Raw genomic sequence first — 23,084 nt, forward strand, 5'->3', positions numbered from 1 at the left:
ACTCATCCTCGACATCCACCGACACGAACACATCTCTCCACACCTCAAATCCCTCCACTGGCTCCCCATTGACAAAAGGATCACCTTCAAGATCCTCATCCTCACACACAAATCACTCCACAACACAGGCCCTGCCTACCTCAACGAGAGTCACCTTCCACACCCCCACACGAAACGTCCGTTCAGCTGACCTCTCTCTCGCCTCTGACCCCTGCATCAAACACACCACCACCGGGGGCAGATCCTTCTCCTACATTGCACCCAAAACATGGAACGCACTCACAACCCACATTCGCAAGACCCAAAACCTACTTCTTTTCAGGAAGGGCCTCAAAACCTGGCTTTTTGAACAGTGAACCTCCTAGCCCCTTTCCCTCCCCCCCGTTCCCCCCCCCCAGTGCCTTGAGACCCTCACAGGTGAGTAGCGCGCTTTATAAATCTCTTTGATACAGATCTACATATATATATATATATATATATACATATATTTTTTTTTAGTTGTTGTATGGTTTCCTTGGGGGCCAAAATGGCCCCCAGGGAAACCCTACAACATCTAAAAAAAAAAATTGCCCCCACAGGGGGTCACCCTGCCCACGGGCGACCCCCTGTCATTTCATTTTTTTTTGTATTTTTTTTAAAAAAAAAAATCCCCTGGGGGGGGGGCTCAATTGCGCCCCCCCCCCCCCCCCAAGGGGGCACCTACCTTTTTTTTTTTTTAAAGAAAATTATGCGGGGGTGGGCGGCCCGTTTTCCGGGGGGGGCCGCCCCCCAAAAGTGAAATCCCTGGTGTCTAGTGGGGTTTCCTGGCCAGGAAACCGTTTCAGAAGGCCTCATAAGAAAGGGGAGACTCTCCCCTTTCTTACGAGGCCTTTTCAAAATGTTTCCTGACCCCCCCCGATCGCAGCTGTGCTGCGATCGGGGGAGCCAGGAAACCTGAAAGTGTTTCCTGGCCCCCGATCGCAGCACAGCTGCGACCGGGGGCCAGGAAACACTTTCAGGAAGGCCTCGTAAGAAAGGGGAGAGTCTCCCCTTTCTTACGAGGCCTTCCCGAACGTGTAAAAGGCCGTTTTCCCCATGAAAGCAGGAAGCGGCTGCAAGGCTGCTTCCTGCTTTCATGGGGAAAACACCTTTGCAACGTCAGCGCGCCTCGCGGCGTGCTGACGTCACAAAGGGGCGGGTGGGGGGCGGGGGGAGACACGGTAGCTTCCGTGTCTCCCGGGGGGGGAAAAAATAAAAAAAAAATCCTCGGGTGCGACGCACCCGAGGATTTATTAATGCCCTTCCTGGTGTCGGCCACTGGTCGTGACCCGCACCAGGGAGGGTGTGTGGGCGTCGGCCAGTGGCCGACGCCCGCACTTAAGAGGTTAACAGTGCATAAACCTTTTATAAGGCGTATTCCTTGGTGTTGCCATTTTGTGCTCAGTTTTTATTCTATTGGTTACAAATAAGGCAAACACTTCTGCCGTAGATCAGTGATCCATCATTTCAAAGACTAATTGAAGGAATATAGGCTGCAAGTTCCAAGTTCGTGAATGTCATGATTTTTTCCTATGTGAATTTTACATAAAGCAATAAATGTATGTTCGATGGCATCTGTCGCTGTAGATACGCATGTTCTGCAATAGCTCGCCATCTGGTGTTGGGCGGGAGTGTTACAAGTTGTTTTTCTTCGAAGAAGTCTTTCGAGTCACGGGACCGAGTGACTCCTCCTTTTGTCTCCATTGCGCATGGGCTTCGACTCCATCTTCGATTGTTTTTTTTCCGCCATCGGGTTCGGACGTGTTCCTGTCGCTCCGAGTTTCGGAACGGAAAATTAGCTAATTTCGGAAGATTTTCGTCGGTATTGTTGCGTTCGGGATCGGCGTACTTAGATTCCACACCGCATCGAAGATCGAAGAGCTCCGGTGCCCTTCGGGGTAGTTTTTCGATCCTCCGTCGGGGCCCGATCGGCCCGACCGCGTGCTGAAGAACGCCGATGGAACGGACCCCGTTCCGTTTCTGCCACAATAAATACCCCTACACAGACCAACACTTGGTCTGCATCCTGCGAGGCCTGTCGTGCGTTCCGGTCCCGAAAAACACTCCGAGACCGTCGAGCCAGAAGACTTCAGATGGCGTCCGCACCGACAGCCCAACGAGAGTTCGAGGAAGAGGAAGGTACCTTCTCGATCCAAGACTCAGACTCCGAAGGATTCGACGATACACAAACCGTGAGTAAGACGTTGAAATCCACTCAGAAGAACATTTACAAGGCCCAGGGGACGCCACTGCCACCAGGCCATGGCTCGACCCATAAATTCGGTGACCGACCGTCGGCACCGAAAAAGGCCCAAACAGTGCCGAGATCGTCCGACTCCGGTCGAGACACCGGCACGCAGCCTTCTCGGGACCGAGAAAGTGCTGGAGACAAGCCTCGACACCGAGATGCCGGTGTGGACACGGCTCGACGCCGAGACAGCGGCACCGAAACAGATCGACGCCGAGAGGTTTCGGCCCCGAAAAAGAAAAGAGTCACCTCGGAGCCGAAAAAACACACAGACAGGGTTTCGATGCCGAAACAAACTGCAAGCGACCCAGCTTCAGGCTCTTATACAGAAGAGCACTCGCTAACCTCCCAAATGCAGAAGCATAGGTTTGAGGAAGAGCTACAAGCAACTGATGTGGACCATACGCAAAAGCGTATCTTCATACAGCAGGGGACAGGAAAAATAAGCACCCTTCCCCCCATTAGGAGAAAGAGAAGGTTGGAGTTCCAGACGGAACAGACACCACAACCAAAAGTGGTAAAAAGAGTTACCCCACCACCCTCTCCTCCGCCCGTGATTAACGTCTCACCAGCACAAACTCCATCACACTCCCCAGCTCACACCACCATGAGCCAGGGTGACCAAGATCAGGACGCATGGGACCTATACGACGCCCCAGTGTCAGATAACAGTCCGGAGGCATACCCTACAAAGCCATCTCCACCAGAAGACAGCACCGCGTATTCTCAAGTGGTGGCTAGAGCAGCACAATTTCACAACGTAAGCCTCCACTCAGAACAGGTCGAGGATGATTTCTTATTCAACACACTCTCCTCCACCCACAGCTCCTACCAAAGCCTGCCTATGCTCCCTGGTATGCTCCGGCACGCAAAAGACATCTTTAAGGAGCCGGTCAAAAGTAGGGCAATCACACCAAGGGTGGAAAAAAAGTATAAGGCGCCTCCTACAGACCCGGCTTTCATCACTACACAGCTGCCACCAGACTCTGTCGTTGTAGGAGCAGCTAGGAAAAGGGCCAACTCTCACACATCTGGAGATGCACCACCCCAGATAAAGAAAGCCGCAAGTTCGATGCAGCTGGTAAAAGAGTCGCAGCACAAGCTGCAAACCAGTGGCGCATCGTGAACTCCCAGGCACTACTTGCGCGCTATGACAGAGCCCACTGGGACGAGATGCAACATCTCATCGAACATCTGCCCAAGGACTTACAAAATAGGGCAAAACAAGTGGTTGAGGAGGGACAGACCATCTCCAACAACCAGATACGCTCCTCCATGGACGCTGCAGATACAGCTGCACGGACAATTAATACATCTGTAACTATCAGAAGGCATGCATGGCTCCGAACGTCTGGATTTAAACCAGAAATTCAACAAGCAGTTCTCAATATGCCTTTTAATGAAAAAGAACTGTTCGGTCCAGAAGTGGACACAGCGATTGAGAAACTCAAAAAAGATACGGACACTGCCAAAGCCATGGGCGCACTCTACTCCCCGCAGAGCAGAGGGAATTACAGCACATTCCGTAAAACGCCCTTTCGAGGGGGGTTTCGAGGTCAAAGCACACAAGCCAGCACCTCACAAGCCACACCGTCCAGTTACCAGGGACAGTATAGAGGAGGTTTTCGGGGACAATATAGAGGAGGGCAATTCCCTAGAAATAGAGGAAGATTTCAAAGCCCCAAAGCCCCTACTACTAAACAGCGACTCACAGGTCACTCACCCCCTCCACACAACACCAGTGGGGGGAAGAATAGGTCATTATTACAAAGCATGGGAGGAAATCACTACAGACACTTGGGTTCTAGCAATTATCCAACATGGTTATTGCATAGAATTTCTACAATTCCCTCCAAACATACCACCAAAAGCACAAAATTTAACAACACACCATTCCAATCTCCTGGAGATAGAAGTGCAGGCACTATTGCAAAAGAATGCAATCGAATTAGTGCCAAACACACAAATAAACACAGGAGTTTACTCACTGTACTTTCTGATACCAAAGAAGGACAAAACACTGAGACCAATCCTAGACCTCAGAGTAGTGAACACTTTCATCAAATCAGACCACTTCCACATGGTCACACTACAAGAAGTATTGCCATTGCTAAAACTACACGACTACATGGCAACTTTAGACCTCAAGGATGCTTATTTCCATATACCAATACACCCATCGCACAGGAAATACCTAAGGTTTGTATTCAAAGGAATACATTACCAATTCAAGGTACTGCCTTTCGGATTAACAACCGCACCAAGAGTCTTTACCAAATGTCTGGCGGTAGTCGCTGCACACATAAGAAGGCAGCAAATACATGTGTTCCCATATTTGGACGACTGGCTAATCAAGGCCCATTCGTTCATACAGTGCTCAAATCACACAAATCAGATCATACAAACCCTCTTCAAACTCGGGTTCACCGTAAACTTTACAAAATCCAACATTCTGCCGCGCAAGGTACAACAATACCCAGGAGCCATAATAGACACATCAAAGGGAGTAGCCACTCCAAGTCCACAAATAATTCTAAATTTCAACACCATCATACAACGCATGTATCCAACACAAAAGATACAGGCAAAGATGGTATTACAACTCCTAGGCATGATGTCATCATGCATAGCCATTGTCCCAAACGCAAGACTGCACATGAGGCCCTTACAACAATGCCTAGCATCACAGTGGTCTCAAGCACAGGGTCACCTTCTAGATCTGGTGTTAATAGACCGCCAAACTTACCTCTCGCTTCTGTGGTGGAACAACATAAATTTAAACAAAGGGCGGCCTTTCCAAGACCCAGTGCCACAATACGTAATAACAACAGATGCTTCCATGACAGGGTGGGGAGCACACCTCGATCAACACAGCATACAAGGACAATGGAACGTACATCAAACAAAACTGCATATCAATCACCTAGAACTTCTAGCAGTTTTTCAAGCACTAAAAGCTTTCCAACCAATAATAGTTCACAAATACATTCTCGTCAAAACAGACAACATGACAACAATGTATTATCTAAACAAGCAGGGGGGGACGCACTCCACGCAGTTAAGCCTGCTAGCACAAAAAATTTGGCATTGGGCAATTCACAACCAAATTCGCCTAATTGCACAGTTTATACCAGGGATCCAAAATCAACTCGCAGACAATCTCTCTCGAGATCACCAACAGGTCCACGAATGGGAAATTCACCCCCAAATTCTGAACACTTATTTCAAACTCTGGGGAACACCTCAGATAGACTTGTTTGCGACAAGGGAGAACGCAAAATGCCAAAACTTCGCATCCAGATACCCACACAAACAATCCCAAGGCAATGCCCTATGGATGAACTGGTCAGGGATATTTGCTTACGCTTTTCCTCCTCTCCCTCTCCTTCCTTACCTGGTAAACAAACTCAGTCAAAGCAAACTCAAACTCATATTGATAGCACCAACTTGGGCAAGGCAACCCTGGTACACAACGCTGCTAGACCTATCAGTGGTACCCTGCATCAAATTGCCCAACAGGCCAGATCTGTTGACACAGCACAACCAAAAGATCAGACACCCAGATCCAGCATCGCTGAATCTAGCAATCTGGCTCCTGAAATCCTAGAATTCGGGCACTTACAACTTACCCAAGAATGTATGGAAGTCATAAAACAAGCCAGAAGGCCATCCACCAGGCACTGCTATGCAAGTAAATGGAAGAGGTTTGTTTGCTACTGCCATATTAATCAAATACAACCATTACACACAACTCCAGAACATGTAGTGGGTTACTTGCTTCACTTACAAAAATCTAACCTAGCTTTCTCTTCCATTAAGATTCACCTTGCAGCAATATCTGCATACCTGCAGACTACCTATTCAACTTCCCTATATAAAATACCAGTCATTAAAGCATTCATGGAGGGCCTTAGGAGAATTATACCACCAAGAACACTACCTGTTCCTTCATGGAACCTAAATGTTGTCCTAACTAGACTTATGGGTCCACCTTTTGAACCCATGCACTCCTGCGACATACAGTTCCTAACCTGGAAGGTGGCATTTCTCATCGCCATTACTTCCCTAAGAAGAGTAAGCGAGATTCAGGCGTTTACAATACAGGAACCTTTTATACAACTACACAAAAATAAAGTCGTCCTAAGGACCAATCCTAAATTTTTGCCAAAGGTTATTTCACCGTTCCATCTAAATCAAACAGTGGAACTTCCAGTGTTCTTTCCACAGCCAGATACCGTAGCTGAAAGGGCACTACATACATTAGATGTCAAAAGAGCATTGATGTATTACATTGACAGAACAAAAAACATCAGAAAGACTAAACAACTCTTTATTGCATTTCAAAAACCTCACGCAGGAAACCCAATTTCAAAACAAGGTATAGCCAGATGGATAGTTAAATGCATCCAAATCTGCTACCTTAAAGCTAAACGACAGCTGCCCATTACACCAAGGGCACACTCAACCAGAAAGAAAGGTGCTACCATGGCCTTTCTAGGAAACATCCCAATGCAAGAAATATGTAAGGCAGCCACATGGTCTACGCCTCACACATTCACCAAGCACTACTGTGTAGACGTGTTATCCGCACAACAAGCCACAGTAGGTCAAGCCGTATTAAGGACATTATTTCAGACTACTTCCACTCCTACAGGCTGATCCACCGCTTTTGGGGAAATAACTGCTTACTAGTCTATGCAGAACATGCGTATCTACAGCGACAGATGCCATCGAACTGAAAATGTCACTTACCCAGTGTACATCTGTTCGTGGCATCAGTCGCAGTAGATTCGCATGTGCCCACCCGCCTCCCCGGGAGCCTGTAGCAGTTTGGAAGTTACCTTCAATTATTTATATATGTATCATCTCAACCTTAAATAGGTGCATACTTAGTCACTCCATTGCATGGGCACTATTACTACAATTCAACTCCTACCTCACCCTCTGCGGGGAAAAACAATCGAAGATGGAGTCGACGCCCATGCGCAATGGAGACAAAAGGAGGAGTCACTCGGTCCCGTGACTCGAAAGACTTCTTCGAAGAAAAACAACTTGTAACACTCCGGCCCAACACCAGATGGCGAGCTATTGCAGAACATGCGAATCTACTGCGACTGATGCCACGAACAGATGTACACTGGGTAAGTGACATTTTCATTATATTGAACCTTGTACCATTTTTTTTTTTTTTTTTTCTAGGAACTATATGAACGATTGTCTTCGAACTAATGTTTTTGTCCGCTTTCCACCTGAAACCATAGCATGTGCTTGTATTTATCTTGCAGCTAGAGCCCTACAGGTATGTCTTCTTGATTTCCATCTTTCATGCATTTATCGTTCGCGTGAACTACTTTTGTGTTTTTTTTTGTTTTTTTGTTACGAATGCTTTCATCACTCTTCGGTTCTTAAGTGAGTTTTGTACTGGCTACCTCACATTTAGATAGGTATGTCTTCCTGCGTGTTTTGGGGGTATACAGTGTACGTTTTCATAAACTATTTTGTTTCTCTGAAAGAAATGGGCTCCCATTATAAAGTCTGCACACATAAAAGTGACTCGTTGAGCAAACTAGCATACTTTTTTTTTTTTTTTCCTCCAGGCAGAATCAAGTATATATTAATGTATTTAGTTGTACATTACTCTTGAATATTCATTTGTTGAGAATTGCCAGAGTGCGTACTCTAATCTGATCACCTCTAGGCACTTTTCTTTATACAACATATATCTGGTAGGAGTGTAGCAATGTCTGAAGGCTCATGAATTCTGTATGAGCTTGAAGTCATACTGTTGTTTGATGCAGGATATACGTTCCAGTGGCAGAGATCCTAATGTTTTGATCCTGTAGTTGCTAAACACTATTTGTCGATCTGTGTGTCGGGGGTAAGCGATTCATCCTATGATTTCAAGGCTTTCCTTTGTGGAAGCTAAGGAAATGCTGCTGCTCAATTAAGTCTTGAACAAAGAGAGTAGTCTTAAAAGCACATTTGGGTCTTAGTGGAGAGTCTGTCTAATCTTTGCCCTACCCAGCCTTAAATGCATTTCACACTTTTGAAAATGTGTGGGTCTGAGGAAGCTCTGATCTGTTTTAGGGTTTAGCATCTTTTGCTTAGCAACAAAAAAAATGACTGAGTGTCTTAGGAAAGCCATGTCTGATATTGCTGTTGACAGCTGGCTGAGTCCTAATTATCCGGTTGGCAGCAGTTCAACTTCAGTTCTCTCTCCTGAGATCTTAGTTAATATTTCTAAATATAGATTATCTCCACTTAGTGCGGGATCATGTAACATCTTAAAACAGGAAAGAAATTATCCAAATAAAACTAAAATAAAATACGTTAAAGTAATATTTACTTTCCAGTTTTGTAAACCAGTGAAGGAAGCTTTAAGAAATTTCACCTCACTAGAAAATTAAAAATGTTTTAAAGTGAACATTTGTTTTTTTCTTTTCCACTCTTATCAAAAAGAACCAATGATAAAGTTGTTAAATGGGAATGCACCCTCACAAAAGGAAAAACTGCTGTCACTTAAGACTGCCACAGTCCTGGCGTGCAGCCCAGTGACATTTAGTATGAGGTTTGTTTTTTCCAACTTAGTTAGATCCCAGAACAATGGGTGCTGCAGTCTAAAAAATTTCACATGGCAGCTTTTTTGCACTTCAGCTGACAACTTTTTACTTGTGTTGAGCATGTTTTTTTACCATTGCCACAACTCCCCTATCAGCCTTTCAGAAGCTAAATCCAAGGGTATCTGAGAAATTTGCAAGCTACACCAAAGACCAGTGGAGGATGTGCTTGAGGCTTTTATGACTAATTTAGATTGCAGCAGCACAGTCACTGCCATAATGACTAGAGTAAAAGAACATACTGAGTGGAATTAACATTCAGATAACTAGTCCTGTTTCTCACCATGGTGGACACAGCTGTATAGATGAGCCCTCTTTGGCCATTTACAGAAAATAGAGGCTATTTTTTAGGAGTTATTGTTAATCATAAAAGAACAGTCCAGTGCTAACAAAAGCTTTTTTTTTTTTTTTTTTTTAACAGCAAGGTGAAGTGTCTACTGAAATCCATCTTGAGCTTCTATGGTTGTTCTGAATGTACACTTGTAGTAATCATGCAAAAATTGATGAATTAGAAGTCCTTTATTCCTGTTAAGTTGTCTTGAACAGCATACATATCTCCCAGCTTCCTCTCAGTGCCCAGCTTCAGTTCTTCTCCCTTCCAATCCTCTTCCTAGAACGTTGCCCCCCTTCACATTCTATTCCACTCCTATAAGCATTACCCTACACATCTCCTCCCTTATAAAACCTAAAAGTTTTGTCTACATGGAAATTTACTAAAAGTTACATATAATACAAATTGTATAAATCCAAATAATCTATATATACATAATACTCCATAACCCATTCATTTACTCCAGCAAGCATCTCTACTCACGTTTAACTTTACACAAATTTCCTACGCTCCACTCTCTACCATCTTCTAATTTAACCACGGAATTGTTCACTTTCAGTACTCTGTGGTTCATAAAACTTACTCTCCCCTTTCTTTATAGTTCCAACTTTCTTCACTGCCTCCAAATCACCACAACTCACACCGGTACACTTCACGCTCGTCCTCCTTGTCATAACACATTTTATTCCTCCTCTGAAAACTCATGGCCCTTGCCTTCAAGTTTTCATGATCCACCCACACTTGTTTCTTCTTATTCAGCCACCAAGGAGATTCTTTTGTTGCCGGTTCCCTTCCCTTGAGGGCAATAAAAGACGACACTCCTGTCACAGAATGAAGTGTCACTCTATGCCCCCACAACATCATCTCCTTCCAATTCAATCCGTTTGTATGCTCTCCATCACAATCTTGTTCACCCTTTCCACCAAACCATTCGCCTGTGGTCGGAACAATGCTACCCTCTCATGTTTCACTCTCAATTCACCAAGAAACTCTGTCATAGCCAGCGGAAACCATCTGCACACCATTATCCGTAACTAAAACCTTTTGGAACTCCTTCCTCCAAAAATGTTTCTCTAAGGAACTCTGACACTGTTAGTAGTAATCTGCTCCACACTTAATTACAAACCACTTGCTATAATAATCTACTAAGATCATGAAGAAACAATTTCTTCTTCCTAATTTATCCACCGTCCCCCAACAAACCCAACGCTAATTTCTCCCAGGGTGCCCCAGGAAGCTGTACACAACCCAAAGGGGGTTGCCTGACCACTTTCGTTACATCACTATTTCTACAAGCTTGGCACTCCTCCACCATCTTCTCCACATCCCAGGCCACCAATAAAACTTCTGCAATCTCCTTCTGGTCTAGCTTCTACCCAAATGCCCTTCATGAACAATTTTAATTACTCTTACCCTCAGTTTTGAAGGGTGCACGATTCTGTCCCGTTTCAATACCCTCTCACCTTGCACACTCAATTCATTACTCACCACCAAATATGGTTTAAAATTTCAATGTACTACATCAGAAACTTGTCTCATTATGAATTTCCTCAATTAATCATATTCCACATCATTCCTCACAGCCTCTTCCCATTCATCTTGACCCAGGGCCATTTCTCAGTCTATTGAAAGTGCCTCCAATTCCATATCACACATTTCCTCTAAACTTCCATCAATAGGCATCCGTGACAAACAATCGGCTACCACATTTCTCTTTCCCCTCACAAACTCCACCACAAAATTGTAATCAATGACGGTTATTAACCATCTAGAAATACGAGGCGTCAAACTCCCTTCCAGACCTCGTCCACTTTTGAAAATCTGAAACCGTGGCTTATGGTCTGTGCGGAGTATAAAAGGTAAACCCCACAAATAATACTTATAGTGATTTATGCCCCAACAAGCTAATGCCTCCTTTTCAATAGCAGAATAAGATCGTTCAGCCCCTTGCAAACGGCGTGATGCAAATCCAATAAACCTTTCCTCACCATCCACCACCTGGATCATTACCGCACCCAGACCTACACTACTGGCATCGGTCAACACAATCGTTTTCTTAGTAACATCAAAATGACCAAACGTGGGAGCCCTGGCAATCGACTGCCTGATTTCCTCAAATGCCAACTCACTTAACTTTACACTCAAATACCACCCCTTTTTTCAACATCACTCTCATAGGCTCCACAAGATCAGCAACGTTATGTACAAATTTTGAGCAATACTCAGCTAATCCTAGGAATCATCTTAACTGATCCTTGTCGTCCGCTCTGGGAGCTTCACTAATTGCCTTTACAATACTTTTTTTTAAGTTTGATCCCTTCAGCAGATATCTCATACCCCAAATAATTCACACAAATCTTTCTCAACTGCCATTTTTCTCTCTTCACAGTTAATCCATGGTTTTCAATCCTCTGCAATACTTTCTCCAACAACTCATCATGCTCATTAAAAGATTTGCCCACCACTATTAAGTCATCCTGGAAACATAGTACATTGTCCAGAGCATTAAAAACATTCTGCATTATCCTTTGAAATACAGCTGACGCTAAACCGAAAGGCATCCTCCAATAACTATATGCCCCCAGCGGCGTCACTAAAGAAGTCAAGGGTCGTGATTGGACATGTCTAATACACTAAATACCTTGCCACCACCCATCATGCTTAACATTTCCGTAATGTTTGGTAAAGGTTGTCTATCCACCCAAATGTTCCTATTAGGATCCCTCAAGTCAATACATAAACGGATCTTAGTACCGTCCTTAGGTGCCACAACAATGGGTTCAATTATTTCTTCTTCCCGCAATTTATTCAGCTCTCATTGAAGTGGATCTCTAATCAAAAACGGTACAGGTCTCACCATGTGCACTACCGGTACCGCATTGCCTTTTAAAATTATACGGTGTGTGAATCCCTTTAATTTACCCAACTTGTCAGTGAAGACCTTTTGAAAACTTGGTCATCAGCTTTTCACACCATTGCTCATCTGTTTTCAAACTTTCCACATCACCCATCCGCTCCACAACCATAACTGGTTCAACTGCATTAGGATCAAGTACGATGTTCAAATCTTTCTGATGCCGCCATCCTAGGAGGTTTGTTCCTTCACCAGTAACGTACATCTTTCCATGAACTCCACAATCTTTGAATCAAATGTCCATCTACTGCATTCCCAATATCTCAATTCTTTTCCCACAATATCCAACTGCCTTCACATCAGCCTCCAACAACTCTTCACATTTTTTCCTCAAAATCTTCTCATAAGTTTCTCTAGATATTAGCGTAAACTACCAGAGTCCACTAATATTGTACAACTGTAGAATCCATTGTCACATTGCAGTGAGGTTTCTCCAACTTACTTGAACTTTCTCTTTTCTAATTTTTCTTACTCGTAGACTCCACGACAAGCTGATTATATTTCTCAACCTCGCCAACAGTCAACACAATTTCTTGATGATCGACCTTCATGTCACCCACAGATTTAACACTACTATTTATTACTTTCCCTTTGGTTCTACATACTTTAGCTATGTGACCTCTCCTCCCACACAATCTACATGTCAAAGTTCGCGCTGTGTGCCCTGGGCATCCACATCTAAAGCATAAAATATTCATATTTTTCTTCTCTCCAGATTTTACTCCAGCATTCTTTCCTGACTTTTAGATCTAACTTCCTTCACCTCAAAGGTGGTTTCATTACCAGAATCTTTTGTGTAACTTTTGGTTACCTCAGTCTCCTTCATCCACGCAGCAGTATGTTACATACTCCTCGCAATTTGTATAGTCTTCCAACGTCTGATCCATGGATAACAATTTGTTCGATGGCATGTATAGCTGCAGATACACATGTTGTGCATAGCCCGCCATCTGGTGTTGGGTCGGAGTGTTACAAGTTGTTTTTCTTCGAAGAAGTCTTTCGAGTCACGAGACCGAGGGACTCCTCCTCTTTTGCTTCCATTGCGCATAGGTGTCGACTCCATCTTCGATTGTTTTCTTTTCGCCATCGGGTTCGGACGTGTTCCTTTCCGCTCCGGGTTTCATAAACGGAAAGATAGTTAAAAATTCGGAAAATTGCGTCGGTATTGTTGCGTTCGGGATCGGGTTAGATAGAATCGACACCGAATCGAATCATGAAGAGCTCCGGTAGCCCTTCGGGGTAATTTCGATCCCCCGTCGGGGCCTGGTCGGCCCGACCGCGTGTAACATCAAGGCTGATGGAACGGACCCCGTTCCGATTCTGTCCTAAATGCCACAACAAATACCCATATACAGACCAACATTTGGTCTGTAACCTGTGCCTGTCGCCCGAGCACAAGGAAGAAACTTGTGAGGCCTGTCGTGAGTTTCGATCCCGAAAAACGCTCTGTGACCGGCGAGCCAGAAGATTACAGATGGCGTCCACGCCGACAGGACACCGAGAGTTCGAGGAACAAGGAGAAGAAGAGGAAGCCTTCTCTATCCATGAATCGGACTCGGAGGAATTCGACGTCCACGAAACAGTGAGTAAGACGTCGAAGCCAGCACACAAGAAAACAGACAAGGCCCAGGGGACGCCACTGCCAACAGGCCATGGCTCAACCCATAAAGTCGGTGACCGCCCATCGGCACCGAAAAAGGCCGAACTAGTGCCGAGATCGTCCGACTCGGGTCGCGACACAGGCACGCAGCAATCTCGGGACCGAGAAAGTGCTGCTGACAAAGATCGACACCGAGACAGCGGAGCCGAAGCTGCTCGACGCAGAGACAGTGGCACCGAGGAGGATCGACGCCGAGAAGTTTCGACTCCAAAAAAGAGAAAAGTCGCCTCGGAGCTGAAAACGAGTAAGGACATAGTTTCGGTGCCGAAACGACCGGCAACCGAGCCAACTACCAGCTCATATTCAGAGGAGCAATCACTGTCCTCTCAATTGCGCAAACATAGATTCGAGGAAGAGTTGCAGTCCACTGAAGTAGACCACACTCAAAAGCGGATCTTCATACAGAGTGGAACAGGGAAGATCAGCACCCTTCCCCCTATTAGGAGAAAAAGGAGACTTGAGTTCCAAACACAGGAACAAGCACCACAAACAAAAGTGGTGAAGAAGGTAACTCCGCCACCCTCTCCTCCACCTGTAACTTACATATCACCGACACAGACTCCGTCACACTCACCGGCTCACACCACCATGAGCCAAGATGACCAGGACGCTTGGGACCTATACGACGCCCCAGTGTCAGACAACAGTCCAGAGGCGTATCCTACCAAGCCCTCACCACCAGAGGACAGCACAGCGTATTCACAGGTGGTAGCTAGGGCAGCAGAGTTCCATAACGTGTCGCTACACTCGGAACCTGTCGAGGATGACTTCCTTTTCAACACCCTCTCCTCCACCCATAGCACCTACCAGAGCCTGCCTATGCTCCCAGGAATGCTAAGGCACGCAAAGCAAATCTTTAAAGAGCCTGTCAAGAGTAGAGCAATAACACCAAGGGTGGAAAAGAAATATAAAGCACTGCCCACAGACCCTGCTTTCATCACCTCACAACTACCACCAGATTCAGTTGTAGTAGGGGCAGCTCGCAAGAGAGCCAACTCTCACACATCAGGCGATGCACCACCTCCGGATAAAGAAAGCCGCAAGTTCGACGCAGCCGGAAAAAGGGTCGCAGTACAAGCTGCAAACCAGTGGCGCATCGCTAACTCTCAAGCGCTCCTAGCGCGATATGACAGAGCCCATTGGGACGAGATGCAGCACCTCATCGAGCATCTACCCAAAGATTTACAAAAGAGGGCGAAACAGGTGGTTGAGGAGGGACAAAACATCTCCAATAACCAAATACGCTCCTCTATGGATGCAGCGGACACAGCTGCAAGAACAATTAACACAGCAGTAACCATAAGAAGGCACGCGTGGTTACAAACATCTGCCTTTAAACCGGAGATACAGCAAGCGGTGCTCAATATGCCATTCAATGAGCAACAATTGTTCGGACCTGAAGTGGACACGGCAATTGAGAAGCTAAAAAAGGACACTGACACTGCCAAGGCCATGGGCGCACTCTATTCCCCGCAGGGCAGAGGCACTTTCGGCACCTTCCGCAAAACAACCTTCAGAGGGGGGTTTCGGGGTCAGGCCACACAAGCCAGTACCTCACATTCAACACCGTCTACCTACCAGGGACAGTACCAAAGGGGAGGCTTTCGGGGCCAGTACAGAGGAGGACAATTCCCTAGAAACAGGGGAAAATTTCAAAGCCCAAAAACACCTGCAACCAAACAGTGACTCACAGGTCACTCATCCCCTCCACACAACACCAGTGGGGGGAAGAATAAGTCAGTATTACCAATCTTGGGAGGAAATAACAACAGACACTTGGGTCTTAGCTATTATCCAACATGGTTATTGCATAGAATTTCTCCAAATCCCTCCAAATATACCACCAAAAACACAGAATATATCAAAACAGCATTCAGACCTTCTGGAAATAGAAGTTCAAGCATTACTGCAAAAGAACGCAATAGAACTGGTACCAGGTACACAAATAAACACAGGAGTTTACTCACTGTACTTTCTAATAACAAAAAAGGACAAAACACTGAGACCAATCCTAGATCTCAGAACACTAAACACCTACATCAAATCAGAACACTTTCACATGGTCACGCTACAAGAAGTGTTACCATTGCTAAAGCAACAAGACTACATGACAACCTTAGATCTCAAAGACGCGTATTTCCACATACCGGTACATCCCTCGCACAGGAAATACCTAAGGTTCGTATTCAAAGGAATACATTACCAATTCAAAGTATTGCGTTCGGTATAACAACCGCACCAAGAGTCTTTACAAAATGCCTAGCAGTAGTAGCTGCACACATCAGAAGGCAGCAAATACACGTATTCCCGTATCTAGACGATTGGCTAATCAAGACCAACTCACTGACAAAGTGTTCACACCACACAGATCAGGTCATACAAACCCTCTACAAACTCGGTTTCTCCGTCAACTATGCAAAATCACACATCCTGCCGTGCAAAGTACAGCAATAGCTAGGAGCAACAAGGGGAATAGCCACTCCAAGTCCATAAAGGGTTCAAAATGTCCTAAAAGTTATACAAACCATGTATCCAACACAAAAAATACAGGCAAAGATGGTATTACAACTCCTAGGCATGATGTCCTCATGCATAGCCATTGTCCCGAACGCAAGACTGCACATGAGGCCCTTACAACAGTGCCTAGCATCACAATGGTCACAAGCACAGGGTCACCTTCTAGATCTGGTGTTGATAGACCGCCAAACATACATCTCGCTTCTATGGTGGAACAGTATAAATTTAAACAAAGGGCGGCCTTTCCAAGACCCAGTGCCACAATACGTGATAACAGATGCTTCCATGACAGGGTGGGGAGCACACCTCAATCAACACAGCATCCAAGGACAATGGGACGTACATCAAACAAAGCTGCATATAAATCACCTCGAACTGCTAGCAGTTTTCCTAGCGTTAAAAGCATTCCAACCCATCATAACCCACAAGTACATTCTTGTCAAAACAGACAACATGACAACAATGTATTATCTAAACAAACAGGGGGGGACACACGACACAGCTGTGCCTCCTGGCACAAAAAATGTCAATGGGCAATTCACAACCACATTCGCCTAATAGCACAGTTTATTCCAGGGATCCAGAATCAACTTGCAGACAATCTCTCTCGAGATCACCAACAGGTCCACGAATGGGAAATTCACCCCCAAATTCTAAACACTTACTTCAAAATTTGGGGAACACCTCAAATAGACTTATTTGCAACAAAGGAGAACGCAAAATGCCAAAACTTCGCATCCAGATACCCACACAGGCAGTCTCAAGTCAATGCCCTATGGATGAACTGGTCAGGGATATTTGCGTACGCTTTTCCCCCTCTCCCTCTCCTTCCATATCTAGTAAACAAATTGAGTCAAAACAAACTCAAACTCATACTGATAGCACCAACATGGGCAAGGCAACCTTGGTACACAACACTGCTAGATCTATCAGTAGTACCCCACATCAAGTTACCCAACAGGCCAGATCTGTTAACACAACACAAACAACAGATCAGGCATCCAAACGCAGCATCGCTGAATCTAGCAATCTGGCTCCTGAAATCCTAGAATTCAGACACTTAAACCTCACCCAAGAATGTATGGAAGTCATAAAGCAAGCTAGAAGACCATCCACTAGACACTGCTATGCAAGCAAATGGAAAAGGTTTGTTTGCTACTGCCATAATAATCAAATTCAACCATTACAAGCATCTCCAAAGGATGTAGTGGGTTACTTACTACACTTACAAAAATCGAACCTGGCCTTCTCTTCCATTAAAATACACCTCGCAGCAATATCTGCATACCTGCAGATTACCCATTCAACTTCACTATTTAGGATACCTGTCTTTAGGATACCTGTCATTAAAGCGTTTATGGAAGGCCTCAAAAGAATTATACCACCAAGGACACCACCCGTTCCTTCATGGAACCTCAACATCGTCTTAACAAGACTCATGGGTCCACCTTTTGAACCCATGCATTCTTGCGAAATACAATTCCTAACCTGGAAAGTTGCATTTCTCATCGCCATCACATCTCTAAGAAGAGTAAGTGAAATTCAGGCGTTTACAATACAAGAACCTTATATCCAAATACACAAAAATAAGGTAGTCCTAAGAACCAATCCTAAATTTCTACCAAAGGTTATTTCACCGTTCCACTTAAATCAAACGGTAGAACTACCAGTGTTCTTCCCACAGCCAGACTCGGTAGCTGAAAGGGCACTACATACATTAGACATCAGAAGAGCACTAATGCACTACATTGACAGAACAAAAGAAATCAGAAAAACAAAACAACTGTTTATTGCATTCCAAAAACCTCATACAGGAAACCCAATATCAAAACAGGGTATAGCCAGATGGATAGTTAAGTGCATCCAAATCTGCTACCTTAAAGCAAAAAGGGAGCTGCCCATTACACCAAGGGCACACTCAACCCGAAAGAAAGGCGCTAGCATGGCCTTCCTAGGGAATATTCCAATGCACGAGATATGTAAGGCAGCCACATGGTCTACGCCTCACACATTTACTAAGCACTACTGTGTAGACGTGCTTTCCGCACAACAAGCTACATGAGGTCAAGCCGTACTAAGAACTTTATTTCAGACTACTTCCACTCCTACAGGCTGAGCCACCGCTTTTGGGGAGATAACTGCTTACTAGTCTATGCACAACATGTGTATCTGCAGCTACACATGCCATTGAACTGAAAATGTCACTTACCCAGTGTACATCTGTTCGTGGCATTAGTCGCTGCAGATTCACATGTGCCCACCCGCCTCCCCGGGAGCCTGTAGCCGTTTGGAAGTTATCTTCAACTTTGTACATTTGTAAATATATTCCTTAAACCTTAATTGATACATACTTATTCACTCCATTGCATGGCCACTATTACTAACATACACAACTCCTACCTCACCCTCTGCGGGGAAAACAATCGAAGATGGAGTCGACGCCCATGCGCAATGGAAGCAAAAGAGGAGGAGTCCCTCGGTCTCGTGACTCGAAAGACTTCTTCGAAGAAAAACAACTTGTAACACTCCGACCCAACACCAGATGGCGGGCTATGCACAACATGTGAATCTGCAGCGACTAATGCCACGAACAGATGTACACTGGGTAAGTGACATTTTCATTCCTTCACCTTTTTGTTGCTCGTGCAACGTACTATTTGATCCCGTATTAAAGAGTCACTTAAATCACATGTGACAGCCAAACCTCTTAAAGCAGCAACATAGGATATTACATCCTCATCTTGACCTTTAATACAGGAATGACGTTCAAACACTTTACTTGTGGGTAAAATGTTTTTCCAACATTTGCAGGAACATTTCATAAACATTCATGGTCTGTCTGTCTCCCATACCCAAAGCTATTTCAGGCAACTCATTGTATATTCTTCTTCCTTCTGCTCCTAGATGATGTAGTAAAATTGCTTGCTTCCTAATGGGACTATATTTATCACAAGCTATGGCTAACAAATAAGTTGTAAATATGTTCTTCCATCTCTTCCATGTTATAGTTGGTTCCCCTGGTACAGGTAGGAAACATGGTGGTGCAGAAATATTCGGCTCTGCCATCCTGCAAAGGAAAATGAAAAACTACAAACTACCAAAAAATATGAAAATAATTTAAATTAATAAACTAAAGTAACAATCTAAAATAATAATCCTAACAATTACTCCAAGTAGACTCCACCACTTTGTAGAAGCAGTCCCTTTTCCTTGCTGGAATATGGTCATAGTCCCTCACTTTCAATGCCCTCACAAGCACTGGATCCAGCTTCCTGAGTACGACACATAGCTTTTAACAAAAGGAAATCAGGTATTTCCTTCCTGCGTCTCCAACTGCTTATCAACGATCTTTTCCAGCCACTATCAAATTATTGTGCTTGCAAGACGACGGCGCGCTCAGATGCTGCCTTACAAGCAGCAGAACCTCCTTGCGTGTGTCGTTTCTTTTCGAGACAATGCCGCGCGCACCAGCTGTTGCGCTCTGCCGTTTTTTTCCCTTCCTTTTTCGTTATTTCACTGCACACAATTGATGCTTAATTTATAGTGAAAATAACGCACCCAGCAAAGCAGCAACAATTTAATCAGTGTGACGAACAATCACCTTTTAGCGCTTTGCATAGCAGTCCAGGGGGGGGGGCACAAACCAGGATAAGAAGTGCAGTGTTGAAATTCTTGGTCGGAAAGGCACTTCAGATTCTGTACAAATCAGGCGTAGATTTGATAACACAAAACTGATTAACTTCCATCAATTTCAGCTTCCATATCCTTGTTCCTTCATCAAGCCTCCTTTATCCAGGGGTTGGGAGTTATAAATGTCCCTGCCCCCTGCACAGAGTCCCTTGTTGTCAATTCATGTAGTAATCACGCAAAAATTGATGAATTAGAAGCTCTGAGCAAGTCTCTCTGTATTATTGAGGGTGTTTGCACTAAATATCCAGAAATGTTTGTCTTCCTGGATCATTCCTAGACTTGTGGAGAATATAAACCTGATTGGTGAATAGGGCTTTCTGTAAAATCTTCCTCTCCCCCACACAGAAAAGATGGCTTGAATAAAGATCTTAAATGAGAGTGAGAAATTCTCCCAAAAAGGTCAGCCCAAAGAGATCCTCAAGGGTCATGCATCTGTCACATAAGAGCAGAACATACATAACTCTTGTGCTAGAAACTGGGTTTCTGATTGGCAGAGATATGTGCCCTATCCAAGCAGGACCCAACATCCTATTCAGAGTAAGTCAGATAAACACCCTAAATTAACATGTACTCACCCTCTGGCAACTTGGGGCAGAGCACGCAGGCTTCACTGAAGAAGCAGTGTGAAGTATTTGTGCAACACTTCAAACAGTAATACAGTGAACACCCCACACCTGGCTAGAAAGATATAGCTTAGTGTTATGAGTAAAACAAGGCCAAAGTGACACATCTAACAAAAGTTTAGAAATTAACTTTTAAAGAATATCTGCAAATATATTGTTTAAAACCTCAACCAGGGTTATCTGGTCGTGCTAGACCTGTTCAAATCTGAAAAGTCAAGCCGACCGCGATGGAGTGTGGGTCGGATACAGGGACCAACCTTGTCCCACCTAAAAGTACCTTCTGGAATGGAGGACACGTCTACATCAGAGACCAGATGCAAGGAGCTGAGGAGGCGATGTCTTTTCCCATTCGCTCTGACAGGGTTGTGTCATTGGAGAACCCTTTGCAATGGCATCTTCGTCTAGCCGTTCAGCTGGCGATGAGTTGGTGCCGAGGGCGATGTGTTGATTCAGAGCCGATGCTGCATTGTCCTCTGCTTCACCAGCGATGCATCTGGAGGGAGATGTGGCAGTTCCAATCAGTGCTGTGACGGCGATGCATGGATCTGTGTAGAAACCGCTCTAGAACCCACTTCACTTCCAAGGGCCCAGCACAGAACTGGCACTGCTTGCTAGGGTAGGACTCACAGTTGGCAGAGTCCAGAGGCTGTAGTGGGGGGTAAGTGAAGTCTTCACAACAGGAGGCAAGCCAGCAGCAAGCACTTTGGTTCTGGGGATGTAGAGATGTAGGTCTGGCATTTCTCACTCCCAGGGAAGGATGGCAGAAGGGCAGGCACAGCAAGGCAGGAGTCCAGCAAAGTGACAGTCCCTTCAGCAGCACAGCAGTCTTACTTTCTGGCAGAAAGTCCTCGAGTTCAGACATGTACTGATTTAGTAGAGTCTTTCTAAAAGTGGCATTTACAGAATTACAACTTAAAATCTGACTTCACCATAAGTTGAGATTTTAAATTGTGATTCCAGAGACACCGAAGTTGATCCCGTCTCTTCCCAATTGGAAATTTCACTCAAAGGTAATAAGGCAGTACAAATGTTCACCTATAGTGGAGGTAGGCCTTGGACTAGTGATAAACGACTTTGGCCTGAGCCATGTTTGAACGGGTACTGCACTAGTTCGCACAGTCAGTGCTGCAAGCCCACTAGTGGCCTTTAATTTACAGGCCTTTGGGTACAAGTGGTTTACTAGGGATGTGTAAGTAAAGCAAAAATGCCAATGTTTACATGTTTTAAGCACAGAGCACATGCACTTTAACACTGGATAGCAGTGTAAAGTGCCCAGAGTCCTAAACCCCAAAAAAAGGAATTCAGCAAAAAGTTGAGGGTAAAAGGCAAAACGTTTGGGAATGACCCTGCAGAAGGACCCTGGTCTAACATCTTGTATCTAGTAGTGAAGTTAAATCCTTAGGAGAGGAAAAAGGTGAAAAGAAGTATGTTTGAGAACCACAGAGCAGAACCCCGTGAATTTCCTGTTGTCCTGAGGCCATTCTCGAGAGAATCTGAAAGTTGGTGAATTGGGGGAGGGTTGAAACCCAGAGCCCCTCCATGTCATTGGTCAGTTTCATGTCATATAATGAGATGGATTGTCTGTAAAGTATATGGCTGTTCCTGATGTTTTTTGTATATTCTGCAAATGCTATGTTGACATTGACTATAGAGGGTTCCCAATCTGAAGCCTGGGGGATAATTCAAGTATGTTAATTTATGAAAGAGCCAATACTGAAAAGACAAACCGAGAATGAGCTTAATTGTTCAAGGAGCACCTCAAATACAGATGCATCAAAATCTTTAATCAGGATGGTTGCAGGCTGGTACTTGATTACTGTAGCCGTGGCCTTTTAAATTTACCTTCCGCCGTATAGAAATTCTTAAAACAAGCCGTCTACTTTTGCCAGAGCATCCTGTGCGCTCGAGAGAGGTTCTGCAAGTGTTCTTGGTAGTCTATCAAACTCTGTGTGAGGAAAAAGGTTTTTGCTCTTCAGATATTTTACAAAATCTGGCTTACGGGTTTTTCTTTTAAAAAAATAAATAAAAATAAAAAAAAGTCCACTTCCTACACAAAGATTCCTAGCCTGATCACTATTCATTCCAGTGATTAGTCATATCTTGCTCCCCTGGAGCAGTTAAACATGGTCTCTATTATCATGTAATCATCTAATGATAGTCAGCTTTACAGCACCATTCCCATAAGGTCGTTATTGTAGCTATCAATCCATTGCACAAGTTTAGATATAAGTCCTTTGCTCCAGCAAGCTTCAAAACATTTTTCCCAATGACAACCTCAACTTCATCCTTGATGTGAGTGAACTCTAGACAGCGCCTAGTCAAGATTTTATGGGACTAATGGCATTCCTGAAGTCCATAGCAGCTCGGTGACATCTCATGTTTTTTCTTGTTTAATTAAAAAAATAATCTTGCCACTCCTAAGGCTGATTATACAGTCAATAAGTTATGTGTTACTGCTCAGTTAAT

The 23,084-nt window shown here is 44.5% G+C and overlaps 1 protein-coding gene across 3 annotated transcripts in view; it reads left to right on the forward strand.

Moving 5' to 3' along the window:
- The window catches only part of CCNL1 (cyclin L1), a 214,846-nt gene that overhangs the window by 69,247 nt on the left and 122,515 nt on the right, over nucleotides 1-23,084 (forward strand). For all 3 annotated transcript variants that reach the window (XM_069213289.1, XM_069213290.1, XM_069213288.1), the window contains exon 6: nucleotides 7,466-7,565. In XM_069213289.1, coding sequence (XP_069069390.1) covers nucleotides 7,466-7,565 — 100 coding nt within the window. The remainder of the gene's footprint in view (nucleotides 1-7,465; nucleotides 7,566-23,084) is intronic.

The sequence above is a fragment of the Pleurodeles waltl genome, chromosome 11, assembly GCF_031143425.1.
Source record: "Pleurodeles waltl isolate 20211129_DDA chromosome 11, aPleWal1.hap1.20221129, whole genome shotgun sequence".
NCBI classification, from domain to species: Eukaryota; Metazoa; Chordata; class Amphibia; order Caudata; family Salamandridae; genus Pleurodeles; species Pleurodeles waltl.